General features: G+C 41.0%; 3 protein-coding genes across 6 annotated transcripts; all 3 read left to right on the top strand.

The window, feature by feature from the left end:
• The first annotated feature begins 933 nt into the window (after positions 1-933).
• LOC132197187 (nucleolar protein 4) lies at positions 934-13,057 on the top strand. 4 transcript variants are annotated; one of them, XM_059620302.1, is made up of 11 exons: positions 934-1,271; positions 5,960-6,076; positions 7,842-8,174; positions 8,936-8,980; positions 11,359-11,407; positions 11,575-11,637; positions 11,713-11,792; positions 11,904-12,035; positions 12,096-12,305; positions 12,387-12,684; positions 12,747-13,057. In XM_059620302.1, the coding sequence occupies exons 1-11, from the start codon at positions 954-956 to the stop codon at positions 12,914-12,916; spliced, it is 1,815 nt and encodes a 604-aa protein (XP_059476285.1). In that variant the 5' UTR covers positions 934-953; the 3' UTR covers positions 12,917-13,057. The 4 variants fall into 4 exon arrangements, with proteins under 4 accessions (XP_059476285.1, XP_059476293.1, XP_059476303.1 ...); XM_059620310.1 differs by lacking the exon at positions 11,575-11,637 and having other exon boundaries at positions 937-1,271; XM_059620320.1 differs by lacking the exon at positions 7,842-8,174 and having other exon boundaries at positions 938-1,271.
• A 195-nt stretch (positions 13,058-13,252) lies between these two features.
• LOC132197215 (cyclin-Q) lies at positions 13,253-14,595 on the top strand. The gene is made up of 5 exons (XM_059620353.1): positions 13,253-13,473; positions 13,560-13,657; positions 13,715-13,933; positions 14,061-14,291; positions 14,350-14,595. The coding sequence occupies exons 1-5, from the start codon at positions 13,359-13,361 to the stop codon at positions 14,440-14,442; spliced, it is 756 nt and encodes a 251-aa protein (XP_059476336.1). The 5' UTR covers positions 13,253-13,358; the 3' UTR covers positions 14,443-14,595.
• Positions 14,596-14,903: 308 nt separating this feature from the next.
• LOC132197207 (cAMP-dependent protein kinase type II regulatory subunit) lies at positions 14,904-16,885 on the top strand. The gene is made up of 4 exons (XM_059620341.1): positions 14,904-15,167; positions 15,226-15,320; positions 15,388-15,471; positions 15,750-16,885. The coding sequence occupies exons 1-4, from the start codon at positions 14,963-14,965 to the stop codon at positions 16,506-16,508; spliced, it is 1,143 nt and encodes a 380-aa protein (XP_059476324.1). The 5' UTR covers positions 14,904-14,962; the 3' UTR covers positions 16,509-16,885.
• The last annotated feature ends 357 nt before the right edge of the window (positions 16,886-17,242 follow it).

Here is a 17,242-nt window from a genome sequence, read left to right as displayed (position 1 = left end):
TAAAAATAATCAACGGGCAGAACTTGATAATGTTTTCCAACGATCTTTCGTTTCATAAAAACAGGACTTACCAACATTTTGAAAAGTATGATTTTTTATTTTTGTAAAAATAAATTTATTTATTTTGACAGCAACGCTCATAAATAAATAAATAAAATAATATAAATTATAATATGTCATTAAATACCAGCAACAGCAACCCACTTATCAGCGGAGTACGGCGGCATTGCATACCCTGTACGAGGTTGCGTCATTTCGGGTGGGATAGCCGGGGGATGATGGGGCGCGAGAGGCAGTGCGGCTGCGAACTGCAACCACTTGTCTCTCACCCCCGCGCGATATCAAAAAATAATCCCCGATTAGCCGCCGCTCGGGCCGTTTCAGATTCGGGGCGCGCGAGCATTGTTTCTCCTCCTCGGCTGCTGCTCGGCTGGCTGCGTGTGGTCGCCTCGGAGGGGAGATCTCTCACTCAGTCGCCGCCGCGCGAGTTGATGCGGGCCGCGTGGCTGTGGGAGGCGAAAAGCGGCAGTTTTTTTTGACAGATGTTTAATGCCGCCGCCGCCGACGAGTGCGGCTTCTGCCTTTTATCCTTTACCTGTATAAATGTCTCGCAAACAACAAGTGACTTCGGGAGATGGTTTTTTTAGTTTTAAATGTTTATAATATATCTGAGAGAGAAAGGGAAGGAGCGAAACAAAAAATAAAAGAGCGCGCAGTCAGACCGCCGCCTGTGTTGTCGCTTCTGCGGCGAAAAGGGCGAAAAGCGGAGAAGAGGAAATAAACGCGAGAGGAGTGAAAGAGAGAGAGAAAGAGAATTGTTTGGGAGCCGCCGGGTGGCTAATGAGGCCCGTCGTCGTCGCCGTCGCTCTCTCTTATTATTCCAGTCACTTAGGCGGCACCTGGTGCGGCCGGGTGGGGAGAGCGGCGCGCGGGTCGGTCGGTCGGTGGTCGTGATGGCACAGTCGGTAGTCCGCCCCATCATGAGGGACATGTTCGACGCGTTCCAGCCCTGGGTGCTCGGCACCTACGGCGACTCGGCCAAGACCAAGACCATAACGGCGCGCAAGTATGCGCGCATCCTGCGCACCCTTCAGGGTCACGAAGCCAACTCGGCTGACAACTCCAAGTTCCGCTTCTGGGTGAAGGCGAAGGGCTTCCGAGTGGGGCCCCCGCCGGGGCAGCCTCCGCCCAAGCAGCCCCGGTTTAACCCTGTCAGTCGGATGACCAGACTGGCCGAGCCCGAGCTGTACGTGCCGACGGGAACGGAAAAGGTAGGCCGCTTGCAGAACAGGTGGTGCATGCGTGTGTGTGACCACCGCCGCCGCCGCCACTTTTACGGCCCTCTCGGTTCTCTTCATCCGCTTAAATTCGTGAGTGGCGAATTGCATTTTGCGCCCACACAGGTGGCACGGGTTGCGGTGTCTGGTATGCCGGATGGCATCTTCTCCGACCTGACTGAACACATGCCGCGGCTGCTATTTTATTTATGATATTCTTTTTTATCTCTTCAGAATAATAACATTCACATTAAAATGTTTCATTTAAAGCTTTCGATCTTAAGCCCCAATTCATTGTACCATTAGAAAATTACAATTTTCCTCACATGTGAATTATAAGTTGGAGGTATATTATTTAAAAAAAAATAGCATTAATGAATTAAGTTAAGGATGAATATTACCAAAATTTTTCTTGTTCAGTCAATATTCAACCAAGGAAAAGCCAGTTCATATAAATTTTTAGTTTGATACTTTTAAAATATCGTGCATGTAGATTACTACTTTTTTGTTATATTATTTTTAATTTTTAGCTGATATAATGGAAAAATTCAAATTAATTTGTTAAAAAAATATTAATTAAATTAAAAAAAAAATCAGTTGGAATAATTTTTTTTTTTGCTTTTATTTTGCAAATTTTCTTAAATTAGTGAAAACTCGATTAAGTGACTTTTAAGTCGATTATAAATTGATCTTTAAATCCTCAATTATATTATATTTATGTGCAACAGGGTTAATTGTCAGTCTTTTCGCTTTATTATTAGAATAGTCATTAATTAAGCGCACGGTTTTTGCACTCATTGTCAGTAAGGTAGTGCCGAGCGCACTCATATTTTAGTATATTGTGCACTTAATTATAAATGTGCAGGAAATCATGTGAATTCTATTTTTTTCTATTAAAAAAATAATAATAATCTAACACATAATAGCAAAGGGCATGGATTTGACATAGAATTAAAGCTTAGTAAATATCTGTTTAAAACGAAACAACTGCCACTTAGTTAGAAGTTAAGCCCCTTTTAAAGCTTATTATACCACGCGCACACACCGTTAAGATTTTCGCGCAACTCAACAAGTTTTGCACTGGTGGAAATTTAAAAAAAAAATTATTTTGTTTGATTATTCTTCTTTATTAACACTTATTTTTACTAATAACGAGGTTTATAGAGTGAAAAAACTAATTCTTGCTTTATATCCGTTAAAGCTTTTTTTATTATTTAATTATAATGTCATTTAAATTATTTGAAAAAGACGATATATGATGGACTACTTTTAAACCACAAGGCCTCTAAAAAAATTCGTAATTTTATTTTCAATTAATTAAAGAAAAAAAGCTTAAAAGTGGGCTAACAAGGAAACGTTGATTTGAAAATCGTGGTTCTCAGTGCGCGTCCAGTGACCGTGCCGATAAAGGAGAAACGGAGACAAATTTGTCACGACACACAGGGAGCCGTTGCAGCATTAATAAATAACAAACGTCCGGCGGCAACGGTGGCGGCAGAGGAGCGCATCAAGAGCGCCGAAATCCAGCACCGCGAGCAGCAAAAAGCGGCGGAGGCCGCAAACCGACAATTATTTATAATTGCACAGGCACGTCGGCGACTCGGCTGCTGCAAATAAATTTTCTCGCGATACCCTTTGGTGCCGAGTGAGAGCGGCCGACCGCCGGTTGTGACAATTTATTCTCGAATGCAGCGCGAAATAATGAGTCTTATTGACTGCGGGGAGGTGACCGCAGATGACTCACTGATTGCATCCCCTTTCATCCCTCGCCTTTGTCGTGGGAGGCGCGGAAAAATCTGGCGCGCGTGAAAACAGACAGCGGCAGTAGCGACCAATTTATGTTTGTTTTCTCCCCCGCCGCGCCGCGTGTGCCCTGCAACGCCCGCTGCATGACCTTAGGTTTTTTGCCTTTCGCCGCCTCACTGATTGCTCCGTTTTAACCCCTCTCGGGGTGCCTGCCTGCTCGACACGCTCGCTTGCCTCGCTTGTTCGCTCGCCGTTTCGCCGCCGCCGCCGCTTTTCTTTTTCTTTCTTTCCGGCCAAGCAATTAAGCATCCCGGCCGCTTTTCGGTTTCCGTTCGTTCGCTTTTCGGCGACAAAAGATGCAGAAAAATAACGACCGCGGCGATCTCGCGCTGAATGGGAGCATAAAATTCCCACACAATTCTGGTACGGGCCGACCTGTTCTGAATCCATCGTTAGCTGAGCTGCTGCATGCGCTGCATCTTGCAAGATGAGCTGCTGCGAGCGTGGACCGCGGACTGACCGGCCGGCCGCCCCCCGAAACCAGTTCGAGCCCTTATTGCTTGTGCTTATTTTATATACCGACCGTGCAAAACTCGCCCCCGTGCATATTTTTATTTGGCGCGCCGCAAAATTCACCTCCGTCAGCCGAGGATCAAAACGGCGCAACAGCCGCCCCGACGTGTTATTAATTTTTCGCGACGTGGTGAGAGGGTGAACCGGCAAGGGGAGTTTTATGGCGTTTGGCGGTCCGCAAACGGGCCGGAGGCCGGGCTGGGAATGGCGATCGATCGCGCGGTGACACCGGCAGCCGCAATCAACAAATCAAGACAAAAAATCGTCCGTTGGGCCGCAGGTGTGGGTGCTGGAGCGGAGTTCCCCTCTGTTCCCCTCACCTGCCGCCGTCACTGCCGCCGCCGCAAAGAAAAAAAAACTGGCGGGCGAGCGGGTTACGTGAGCTCCTCTTGACTGAGTGAGCGGCCCGAGCCGAGCAGACACCATCGCTGGAACAAAAAATTGCAAATTTTCTCCGGGAAAAATTCTGACACTGCGGGTTTAAGCGATTCTTTTCTCTTTCTCTTTCCCGAGTTCGCATTATGCAAATGAGATGATGCTCGTCACTTTTCGCCCTGATGGAACCGGTTCTGCCAGTAGAGATAATAATGCGGGGTATTGGTGTCGGCGGCGTGTGTGACGAGCAAAGGGCCAGCGCGTAATATTTATTGATCCTTTCTCGGACGCGCGATGCGTGCATTTCGTTATTAGGTGGCGATGATTTTTGAATAATCTGTCCCGGTGAAACCTCCTACAAGGTATGCAACGCCGCCGTACACCACTGTTAGGCGGGTTGCTTTCGCTTGCATTTTACTAATTATTTTATTTATTTATGAGCGTTGCTGTCGCTGGAATTTAAATCAAATCAAATTTGATCAAAACAAAAAATTTTATTTTATTTTTAAATTCCAGGAAGTCCTTTTTAATGAAACTAAAGATCGTCAATTCATCAGCATCAGTTGCTAATTTTGTGATTAGACTTATTTTGACGCTCTATCTCTGTTTCCAATGGCATGGCCTAAAATTAATTGATACGTGGACAGCTTCATACCTAGCTGAGTGTCCTTTGAAAGCACCAAACTTTATTGAGTGTCCAACATGTTATCATCAGTCTTCTTGGGAATCCCTGAATTATAATTCAATATATATTTTTAAGTACAATACCAGCGATAGCAACCCACTTATCAGCGGAGAACGGCGGCATTGCATACTCTGTAGGAGGTTGCGTCATTTCTACCTTTTTTTTATTATGCCGCCTGGTCTGGTGTCAAATCCGCGCGTCTCTCTAATATTTATGTTTGGAAACGCAGCCGCCGGCCAGTGCGCCTGCCGCCCCGCGAGTTATGCAACTGGTGTGGCTGGAGTTGTGTTGAACGCCACAGAGATGGAGCCGACTACATGGGTGGGCATGGGTGAAGAACGTGCTGCTGCCGCCGGGTCGGCCGCTGAAACTACTCGGCCGCTCAACCCGGGCCAAAACCACGGGCGAATGGATTGAACCTCGCAAATTTGCGCTTGTACGTGCACATCGCGCACAACAGCAATGGGCACTCCACAATGATGGTTAAAAAAACAACATTTAACACAGGCACGCAGACACTACGAGAGCGACTATTGCATACTGAAATTTTTGCACCTAGATCCTATAAAATAAAATATTTTTTGCATTTATCATATCAGTTTTTGAAATCTCTGTTCAAATTTAGTATAGATAGAATAATGTTCAGCAAGAATATTTTAATGTATGGAAATTTCTTTAAATTTGATGAAAATATAATTGTAAATGAATAGGTTTGACAACACTAAAATGAAATTAGAAAGTTCTATATGATAGGCTAAAAATATTCATATTATTTTTGAAAATTGAGTCCTAAACAAAATTAAAAATAAGCATTAAATGATAAATTTCAAAGTCACAATAAAAGAAAATAACAAAAATCTTTTAGAGCTGTGATGCCTTTTTATTTCGGGGAGAGGGGTGGAGGAATAAAATTCTGTTCTAAATAAAGGGAAACTAAAAATTACTGATATAGCGTCATATAGATTAAAAAATTTATTCTAACTAAGCATGTGCAAATATATTAAAATTCTTCATGTGACGTTGAATATTTTATTTTTGATAAAAAGAAGTACTAATTTTGGAAGTAATTAATACTATTTAATCAGAAATTGCAATCCAATGGATAATTAAAGTAATTTAAATGTTACTGCGGCGGATGGGGTCTTATTGATCTTGAAAATTTTAGCTTGTGGTGGTGCCGTTTTGTCAAAATATTCCTTTTTTTTCAAATAAATTGTTTTCCACAATTGAATGTTAACAATTTGATTTAACAATTTTTGGAAAAATAAACTACTATAATAATTAAATTTTCTTCTTATTTTAGGACCAGTACAAAAAGGTGGCAGTGGTCGAGAATTTCTTTGACATCATCTACAGCGTGCACGTGGACATGGAAGGCCGCGCAGGAAAGCACGCTGGTCAGAAGCGTACTTACAGAGCAGTGAGTATCAAATATTTAAAAACAACTCGCGGGCGCATGAGTAACAAGGGAAACCACCTGTTAGCCGTCGCGACGACATGCAAAACCCAATTAGCAGAAACTTTTCGCTCTCAATACTCAGCGCACAAGAAAGCTCAAACTTTGCCTTGAAGACAAATTTCTTGCTTCGACTTTTCTTGTGGAATTTAAAGTGCCCTATTTATTTAACTTTTCAAAGAATTAAACGTTTTTATTCTCTTGTTTAATACTTTAAATTATAACTTTACTATTTAATAATCTTTATGTAGATTTGTAAAAGAAAAGTTTAAACTTTTTTTAATCTTAAAAATGCACATTTTTTGCAAGATTCTAATGAATAAAATATATTAAAATGAAAAATATATTGATCCACCATGTTCGCTTTCATGAAAAAGCTTTGCGAAAAAAGAGCCCAGCGCGGAGCAAATATAATATATATAATATTTTGTCCGTTTTTGGCGAGAAGTGGCCTGGCAAACTGGTGCTGCTGGTGGTGTGTCCGTCGCTGTATTTTGATTTTACACGAGAGATAGGAGCGAGAGAGGCTTTAGCTCACTCACGTAGCCTCCATCAGCCCACAAAAAGCCGCCCGTCCTTCCTCTGCTGCCGCCGCCACCGCTTCTGCTCCATACCGCACCAAGGCGACTTTTTCGCGAGACATGCCGTCGTCCTTTTGACCTCGACCCCTCCCAACCCGCGTGCTCATCCTGGAATGCATAAATGAAAGTTACTCTGCAGCAACAGGATCCACCCAGCCACCTTTCAAGTTTTAAATCGTTTCATGTTACGAAAGGAGATATTTTTAGGCAAAACAAAATATAATGAATTTATATGTTTTTAATACAATAATTATTTTATATTAATTAATTAATTTCTATTTCTTACTTATTTTCAATTAAGTGTGGAAATATAAACCGCCCGACCTGCTGCTCAACCCCCCTTGCCTTATGTACTGCCGCTGTACTGCAGTATGGCTTTACACGAATAACCAACCCAACCCTATCTGCATTGTTGTTCCACCCTCGAACAAGCTGGAATTTAACTGGGAAATACACTCGCCCCTTTAGGCGTCATTTTCGAATTATCAATGAATTTTTCGAGAGAATTAAACTGCCGGTTTCGTTCCGTGGGTCGGTTGGCCAAAAGCGAGCGAGCGGTCGGGCGCGCAGTGGGCCTGCAAAAGCGGGTCCACTGCTGCGATATGATATTTTGCGCAAAAAATGATCCAGCAGCAGCAGCAAGGGTTCTCTCTCTCTCTCTCACTCACTCCGCCTGCCCGGCCTGGGTGTATGTGTAGGGTATATAGAGAAAGTTATTTCCTTTTATTTCTGTGTGGATAAGAGAGGGTCTGGGTGAGGTGGGTTCTTTTGCTCTAGTAACTAATTCTGCCTGCCGTAATGGAGAAGAGGGTTGCTCCTGCCTGCATGGGGTTCTCTCATGGTCGCTTTCCGCCCACTCCACCCGCCCGCCCGCCCGCCTTTAAACCCAACCCACCTTCTGCTCCCCCTTTATAAAAGCAGGCATCTAAACACGTTATGCACCCTCTAAGCCCCCTTCCAGGCACCACTATTTCGGAATAAAAGCAGCTCTAGTCCTTCTTCCCTTCTCGACAGCAAAAAATATATACCCAGAGAGAGAGAGTATGAGTGAGCAAGAGAGAGAACAACCCGACCGACCCACCGACCAGCAGCACGCTCGTCGCTGAGAGAGCACAAAAAATATACTAGCCCCTGAAATATAATTCCAGATCACAGAGACGTACGCTTTCCTGCCTCGGGAGGCCGTCACAAAATTCCTACTGCAATGCACCGACTGTCAAAGGAGGCCCTCGATGACTGACTCGGGGTCGCCGTCGCCCCCGCCAATAATACCGGTGGCCCCCGCGCCAGGGGCAACGCCATCCGGCCCGGCAGGTGGCTCGGCGGGGGGTGCACCCGTGACAGCCCATCCGAGCGTGACGTCGGCCACACCCGGGCGGTTGGAGCCTCCCTTGATCGACTACAGCCTACCCATCACCACCACATACCTGAAGCACATGAGAAGTCTCGGCCTCACGGATGACGAGGCCCTCAACCTGGAGGTACGGCAAAAAAATAAAGGAAAAAAATAAATTATAAAAAATAAATATTTTTTCCCTTCCAACCCCAAGGAGAGAAAGAGAGGAAATTAGATAGAATGTTGTACGCATTGAATTGAATTTCAGTAAAGATTTAAATTTTAATTGAAGGTATAAATTTGTAAGAAAGTAGTTTTATTTATTAATTTTAAAAGTTATTTTACAACGTTTACAAAAATATAATGTGTATATTGTTTTTATTCCTAATTATTAAAAAAATTAAATTTGTTTATATAATGTTTTTTTCAGATTAGAGTGTATTATTTATTTATTTTTTTGTTCCTTTTCTGTAGTAAATCAATTTATTTATTGAGCAGATCAGGTGTGTGTGCAACTAAGTATCAATTCCGTCAAGCGCGCTCCTGATTTATAATTCACGTCGTAGAGATAGCGAGAACCTGTTTTCTGTATCTCGTATACCGACGGGGAGCGCCAGGCTGCCGCTCCGTGCCCTTTGAAGGGCTACATCTGCACACGCAGGGTCCTACATTATTTAGTCCCTGAAGAGAGTGTGTTGCAGGCATGATCACGGACGGGTTTGGGCCCGGCTATGTGCTGGTGATGAGCCCACACATATACTCATCTCTCTTTCTCTCTCTCTCCCATATCGATTGGGGTGTAGTGGGTGCAATAGTGGGTGTTCTCTGGTCCCCCTCCACTCCTCGCACTCTCACGCGGAACTCTGGTCGCATCACATCTCATACAGTCTTGCGTTGTGTTCACAGAAAGAGTCATCCATGTCGCACCCAGCAGCGAAAAGGAGGGCCAAGGTAAGACGAGTTTAAAAAACACATTCTCTTTCTTTATTCATGTGTGTGTCTCGCGACGACGACTCGCTTTTCGCACTCCCGCCTCAGGCTGATTAATTTTATTCGACCACTGTCCGACCTTTTCGCTCCTTCTGCGTGCTTATTTGACATAAATTTGCAAGCTGCCTTTGTTTTCCGCGCGCGCGTTGTCGTATGGCTAATCGGAGGAAAGACACGACAACAGGTGAGATGCTTCTTAAGCGACGTCCTTATCTGGGTACGTGATGAAAAAACCAGTCCGTCTCACCTTGCCATTCATTACGACACACACGCGGCACGGCCAGTTGCAAAAGCCGCTGCACAAGCTACTTTAATATAACGATAAATAAAGTACAAAAGAAAAAAGAAGACGAGTTTATCCGTACGCCCGGCCGCATAACTCTCTATCTTGTTTGCTTTACACTTTCAGCGTTGGAAATTTTACTATAAAAACATCACGTTTTATTAAATATTTGAAATATTTACTTAAAATAAATATTTTTTTCCTAGATAATTGCTGGAAAATTTGGTTTATTTGCATTTTTCATTTTTTTTCTTCTAATTTTGAAATACCTGTAATTTTAAACATTAACCGTAAAAAATGAAAAAAATAATACAATATTCCACAACTCGTCAAGGAAAAAGCGAGCTTCAATTGAAATAACATGAATTCTAGACTCAATTTGCTAACTTAAAAATAAAAAAATAAAATTGCTTATAATAAAACTCAGTCCTGTGTAAAATTAAAGAAAAGCGTCTTTATGAATTATCAACAGTTCACGTCTGTTGCGATGGTAATTTTTATGATATCTTCCACACTATGGTACTTGAGTATTTGCAGCGTAAAATATTATGAGCGAGACTCAAATTATCCTGCAGCAGGTTCCTATTCTATTGTTAAATAACGGTCGGCTGTAAGGGGCAGGGGCGTATTTATTTGTGAGTATATATATTATGTACTGCTCCTCTACCTCACCACATATACCCACACATTGCATGGTGCGTATGGAGCAAAGCTTGGTCTGTTCCTCTATAGTGTATAGTGTGTGTGTGTAGCTGCCCGTCCACCCTCCCGCCCGCTCGCCTGCCTGCGAGAAGGGGCGTCAGGGATTGAAAACCCCAACCCCCATATATGTATGTGGCTCAGCTTTTCTACCTGCGCGCCTAGCAGCTTTCCTCTTTCTTTTTTTCAATACACACACACGAGCGCACAAACAAAATACATATATGTACATACGCACACCCTGAAATTTCACGGCCAATCTTCCTATTTTTCTGGCTACCTGTAATGTGTCAACAAGACTTTCCGAAAATAATGCTGAGAAATAGTAGGGGAAAGAGGGAAAATACCCTGATGGACGTTCAAACAAGTCTTGCTGCAGCAAAAATAACATAAAGATAAAATATTTGAGTGAAAAAGCTGCATTGAGGAAATTTATGCAGAATTTTTAATTTTAAATTTGTACATAAAAGTGACAAATATTCACGTTGTCAATTAAATCTATGTCGTTTCTATTATTTTTTTTCTCAAGTCATAAAATAAAAAGTAAAAACAGTAACAATGTATTAAGAAAATAGTAATAAATAAATAAAATAAGTCTACTGAAACACCAGATATTAATTTATTTAAGGAGAAATAGAGAACATAGTCGCTGCAAATATTTTTATTTTCATATTTCAGTCATAAACAGAAGATTTATAATTTTAATCTATCGCAAATTATGGAGCAAAAAAATTAGAAAAAATATCTGAAATCGGACAAAATAACCTTCGCGTAAAATAGTTTCAATGTAATATTATATTTCATATCATTGACTGGGTGCGACCGCGAATCAAAATAATAACATTTACGCTTGCTTGATAGCCCGTTCGCATATAACCCCACTTCTCACCAGTGCGCCGTAGCCGTCGCGCATTTAACTTTTACACACCGGGTTGTATTCTCGCTTAAGACTCTCGTCTAGCAACTTTTCCTCTACTATTTTAAAATTATTTTCCATCCTAAATTATTTCATTAACATTTGGCTCATTACCTTTTAACGAAAACCTTTTATACATTTATAAAAAAAAATAACAGTGGTTTGAGCCGTCAAAATTATGTAGGCAATTCATGAAAAAGGGATTGATGAAAAATTTAAAATTTTTAGTGGAACAATTTTAGATATTTAATAATACTGCGTTTTTGCCAATTACCATGAAATTAATTATTTATTATTTTTATTTCCTATGATCACAACTGTATATATTAAAAAAATTAAAAGTAAAATTTAAAAAGTTGTTAAATTGAATGAATATGTAGTTATAGTTTTATGTTAGATTTTTAACTATTTATATTGATAAGCTTTAAAATTTGATTTTAGGAAAACCTCGGAACACCTGAGCCAGAGTCAATGGAGGACGATTATCAAGGCAAGTTAAAGAATTTTATTGATATTTATATCATTTATATAATATACCTGGCGGATAATTTTGCGCCGTTTTGAATGCAAAACTATATTACTGCCTTAAATGCATGGCTTTTGTCCAATCCTTATCACACACGCCTTTATGTGTTTCCTATTTTCCTCGATCCACAGGCGCTTATAACAAAGAAGCAGAAAAAATAAAGAAGATGCTTTTGGCTTGGAACCATCAGTCAGGTTTGCGCTTTTCAAAAGATCCTAGCACAGGAGGCAAAATTTGGACATTTATTAAAGGAAATTTTTGTCAAACAGGCCGCAACGGTGATCTCAGATTAGACGAAGCTGAGGAGGAAGGATGGCCTCCCTATTTAAAGTCAAAGCTAAGAGAGGAGGTAATATTTATTTTATTGTTTTTTAAATAAATGATTATAATTTTTGTGCAGTGTATTAATAATTCAATGATCATTTGTGCAATCAATGTATTAAATATTGCTATATCGCAGAGTCCACAGGAGACTGCATCGATGGCTGATGAAACGTCATCATCGGGGAATAAGGAGGACGAAGACGACGAAGAAGAGGATGATAAATTAGATGGGCCTTCACAAGACCCTGAGAGACTAAAAGCGTTTAATGTAAATATAAGAAAAATTGATATTTATAGGAATTAAAAAAATTATTTGATATAATTGCAGATGTTTGTAAGGCTTTTTGTTGACGAAAATTTGGACCGAATGGTGCCAATTTCAAAACAACCTAAAGAGAAAATTCAAGCAATCATAGACTCTTGCACTCGTCAGTTCCCAGAATTTGGAGAGCGTGCTCGTAAAAGAATTCGCACATACCTGAAAAGTTGCCGGCGCACAAAACGATCAAGAGACCAAAATGGCGCCTCTTTGGAGACAGTAAGTTATAAGCATTTTTTTGAACTATTAATTGAATTTTTTGTTTGGAATAAAATTAACCAACTCAAAACATATTTTCAGGCAAGACCAACACCAGCACATTTGACGTCAGTCCAGGCGGAGCAGATATTGGCGCAAGCCTGTGAAAACGAAAGTCACAATGCCAAAAGAATGAGACTAGGCCTGGAGCCTGTGAGCCAGCCAATGCCCGTGTCAGCAAATGAGAGACCTGCACCCATTGACCACTTCGCCAAAGCCGAAACAAGTACCACTGACTCGAAAGACGCAGCCACCTCAAAATCTTCATTCCGACCCAGTGGAGCTCCACCAACCTTTCAAAGGCCACCATTCCAACCTTACAGCTTGATGTCGACAAATGGTATTAAATTAATACGTCTTTTTTTCTAATCATTTAAATTAATTTAATATTTTATTTTGAAGGCCCGACTGATCTGAGTATGAAGAGCAGCAAACCACTTCTGAACCACAAACTGAACCAGGCTGAAATGGCAGCTGTCAGGCAGCTGATCACGGGCTACAGAGAGTCGGCTGCATTTTTGCTAAGGTCTGCAGATGAACTGGAGCAGCTTTTGATGCAGCAGCAGCCGTGAGAGAGACCAAAGATGAGATACTATTAAATCGCTACTGTTCTGTACATAATTAAAATGAAATATAGCTCTTTTTTAATCTTGGTGTATCCAATTCCTACCATACGAATAAATAAAATATTCAATGTTCAAAAACGACGATCAATAAAATAAAAATCTGTTTTTGCAACCAACCCCACTAATATGAAGATATATTTTTTTTTTCGTTTTTTACTTTTTGTTGCTACGAGTATTGTGTCTTTTATATTTATAATCCCGCTCAATCATCAGCTCCCCCCACCCGAGGCACATAGGCTGGCCCATCTGGCCGACTGTGCCCCCTGTCGTCCGCATTTGTAATTAACAGTTTGTTTTCATTTTGAATCCGTAAGCGAATTATAGCAAAAGCTGCATCTTGTTTGAAGATTTTCGCGTTAATTTGGCCCGATAAAGGGTAGCTGCCATAATGAAGGATGTGATCGATGTCATGCAGGCGCAGAGGCAGCAGCGGGTGGCCAATGTCGACTATTTACGCAACGAAAGAAGCCACTATCTGGCTGTGCGATTCCTCTTCGAATGCGGTAAAAATGCTATAATAATTTTTGTTTTAATTCGGAAACAAATTTAGGTATTCTTGACTTAAAACTTACCAATTTTTATTATCCAGGTCTTAAGTTAGGCGCAAAGCCGTTGACTGTGGCTACTGCAGCAGTTACCTATCACAGGTTCTTTGCCGAAGCCTCGGACGAATCATACGACTGCTTCGTAAGTTCGCATTTTATTAAACAAATTATTTACATTATTAATATTAATTTATCATAGCTTATTGCTGGGGCGTGTTTGTTTTTGGCTGGCAAAGCCCACGATGAGCCGCTAAAGGTGCGAGACGTTATCAACGTCACAAATCGCACCCTTCATAGAGATAGTCAGCCCATCGAGTTGAACGATGATTACTGGAGAATGAGAGACGCTCTGGTTCAAGCCGAGCTGCTCATCATGAGGATGCTCAAATTCTCAATTCTATGGCTTCACCCACACAAGGTAAAATCAATTATTCATATTTAAATTCACAATAATTATAATCAATACAAAAGGTTTTGGAAAAATCTGATAATTCATTTTTGTTCCTTTTAACTTCTAATGTTAATTATTTAATATTATATTTCAGTACATGCTCCACTATTTGAAAACCTTAGAAGACTGGTTCGACCCTGAACAGTGGAAAAAACTGCCAATTTCCAAAGCATCTGCATCCTTTTTGCAAGATTTTCACCACAATCCGGCTATTATTGGACTGAAGCCTCAGCATGTTGCAATTGCTTGTATCAGCCTTGCCTTGCAGTGCTATGGAGCACAAGTGCCATTGGTCGATGAGGGCGAAAGCATTTTGTGGTACTCGGTAATAATTAACTCTTTTTTTTTAACTTGTAAAATAACTAATATTTAAATTTTTGCAGCCGTTTGCAAAAGATTTGGAGAAGGACAAGCTGTGGTCCATCATGGAGAAAATTATGGACGTTTACAATAAGGAGTCTGAGCTGATCTCATAAAAATTCCTTATGTTTTTAGTAATATAGACTTGAGAATTAATTTGATTGCACACACTTGTTGCTTGCTCTTGTTGGCTGCTTTACATATTCCAACAATTATTTAACGCTGTGAATGAATAATAAAAAAAATATGGAATTTATTTTGTGAGCTCGCGTCACGACTTTTATTTAGGAATTCCGAGGTCGCTTTTAAAGGAGAAAAATGAATTCAAATTAATCTGACTTTTTCAATAGGTATAGTCAATAATGTGTATTTGTGGTGGCACTACTGACAAAATCCCTCCGCCAAAAGGTTTTTAAATTGTGAAAAATCTTAAAATATTTGCTAATTTAGCGTGACAACTGTTTTCAAAAATCTAATTTTAGAATGCTGAAGATAAATTATTTATATCTTTAATACATTATTTTTCATTGCCGCGTGAAACTAGTTTACGGCGCGGAACGTTGCACTTGCTCCTCTTTAGAGGTTGTAAGAGAGCAGCCCGGCCATCTTGGATTCCGGGGTCTGCATTCAGTAAAGATGAATCGCGGCTCAATGGACAAATTTTCGATCCCGAATCAACTAAGGGAAGTTCTTCTGGACTTCACAATCAACTATCTACTAGAACAGCCACCAGACTTACTCCAGTTCGGCGTCGACTTCTTTACCAAGCTGCGAGATTCGCGGACTCAAATTAAGATCGACGGGTCACCTGAAGAGTCCCTGGTCTCTGGGGATGAAGAAGGTAAATCGCGCCCCACATAGATAAGATAAAAAATTTCCAATTGAAATTATGTCTGCAGTGGAGCCTCCAGTGGGCAGATTCTCCACCAGACGTAAATCAGTATTTGCCGAAACCTACAACCCGGAGGAGGACGATGAAGAGGAAGGGGTGCGGGTACGGAGAACACACAATATTGACAAGTTTGCCAATTTTATTCAAACAATTTTCAATTTGATTTCAGGCTGTTTACCCAAAATCAGACGAGCAGAGGCAACGTCTTGCCGATAGTGTTAAAAATATCCTTCTATTCAGAGCATTAGACCCGGTAAGCTAAATTACAAAGTGCAAAGACCTTTAACCTCATTTCATAAAATTTTTTTTATTTAAATTAAAGAGTACACAGATTGCTCATTTTAATTTAATTTATCCTTAGTAAAACTAGTTAAATATTGATTTTACAAGTTTGACTCATATGTGGCTTCATGCAAGATAATTGTTATTTTTTTTATATTTCATCACTGAACAAGAATTTCTTAAGCCGTCTTACCTGATAAGCGCATTTTTGCGTCTTACAGTTATCTCTGATCGATAATATAATTCCAGGAGCAAATGCAAGACGTCTTGGATGCCATGTTTGAACGTCGAGTTCAGCCAAACGAATATGTCATCAAGCAGGGAGACGATGGCGACAACTTTTACGTCATCGAGTCGGGCACCTACCTGACCTTTGTCAAATCAGACGGAGACGCAGAACCAAAGGAAGTGTACAAGTACGAAGGCAGCGGCTCATTTGGTGAGTTGGCCCTGATGTACAATATGCCGAGGGCGGCCACAATCCAGGCAGCTTCGGAAGGCTCTCTCTGGGCCATGGACAGGCAAACCTTTCGCCGAATCCTGCTCAAGTCTGCATTCAGGAAGCGCAAAATGTACGAGAGCTTGATTGAGTCTGTGCCAATGCTGAAGGCTTTGGAGATGTACGAACGCATGAATTTGGCCGATGCCCTTGTCCCGAGGAGTTTTGGCCCTGGGGAGGTCATCATCAGGCAGGGAGACGCCGCCGACGGCATGTTTTTTGTCGAGGCGGGTGAAGTGAGCATCACAGTAGCTGAAGGAGGAAACGAGGCAGAAGTGAACCGCGTCCAGAAGGGCGGCTACTTCGGAGAACTTGCCCTGGTCACCCACCGGCCAAGGGCGGCCACGGCTGTGGCTGTAGACTGCGTCAAGCTTGCTTTCTTAGATGTTGAAGCGTTCGAGCGACTGTTGGGACCGTGCATGCAGATCATGAAGAGGAGCATTGAGGATTACGAGAGCCAGCTGGTGCGCATCTTCGGCTCCAAGGCAGATATCAGCGATGTTCGATGAAGCCCCTCGACCTTGAGAGAAGACCATGAGTAGATCCCCTCACAACGGCACAAACATTCCAGGGGCGATTTTGACGTGATACTGAAATAGAGACTCTCTCTAGTCCACATTCCCACTCACACTGAGCTGCAGCTTATTATTGTCTTTTCCCTCTTTGTTGTCAAATGAATGTGCTACCAATCAAACAAAATAAATATATCTGAATGTTGACAAGTGGTGCTAATTTTATTTAACAAAAAAAGTATTTTCCAGCCGTTTGGAGCTCACTGTGCTCGTTTTATTGTGAAGTTTTGTAATTTTATCCCCCTTAGGACTACCTAATTTCAAACCGTAACTGGTGTAATGCTTTAAATCAAAATAAATGTTTCTTCATGTGATTTCTATTCTTTCATTAGCTTTTTCCTATATCAAATACAAAAACATATAAAAATTTAATCCTTTTGACATTGTTTGAGACTGCGCAAAAAAAATGCTAAATCAATAATCGCAGTGCTTAGCAAAAATTTTGTCATTTTAAAATATTTTTTCCTCTTGTTGACACTGAACTGTAGAATTTGTAAATTCTAATTAAATTAAGTATTTAAAATACTTCCTTTAATTATGTATATTATTATATTATGTATCTTTCTTGGATCCTATCATTATATGTATAAGGAAAATTTTCAGTAAAATTTCACTTGCAGCAGCTCTTACAATTTCGTTCAGTGAAGCCCCTCAGGCTAAACATCGCATGC

This window comes from Neocloeon triangulifer, unplaced genomic scaffold (assembly GCF_031216515.1).
Source record: "Neocloeon triangulifer isolate White Clay Creek 2 clone unplaced genomic scaffold, ASM3121651v1 ptg000001l, whole genome shotgun sequence".
NCBI classification, from domain to species: Eukaryota; Metazoa; Arthropoda; class Insecta; order Ephemeroptera; family Baetidae; genus Neocloeon; species Neocloeon triangulifer.
The sequence above is the reverse complement of the archived record's forward strand: the minus strand, read 5'-3'. Positions and strand labels throughout refer to the sequence as shown.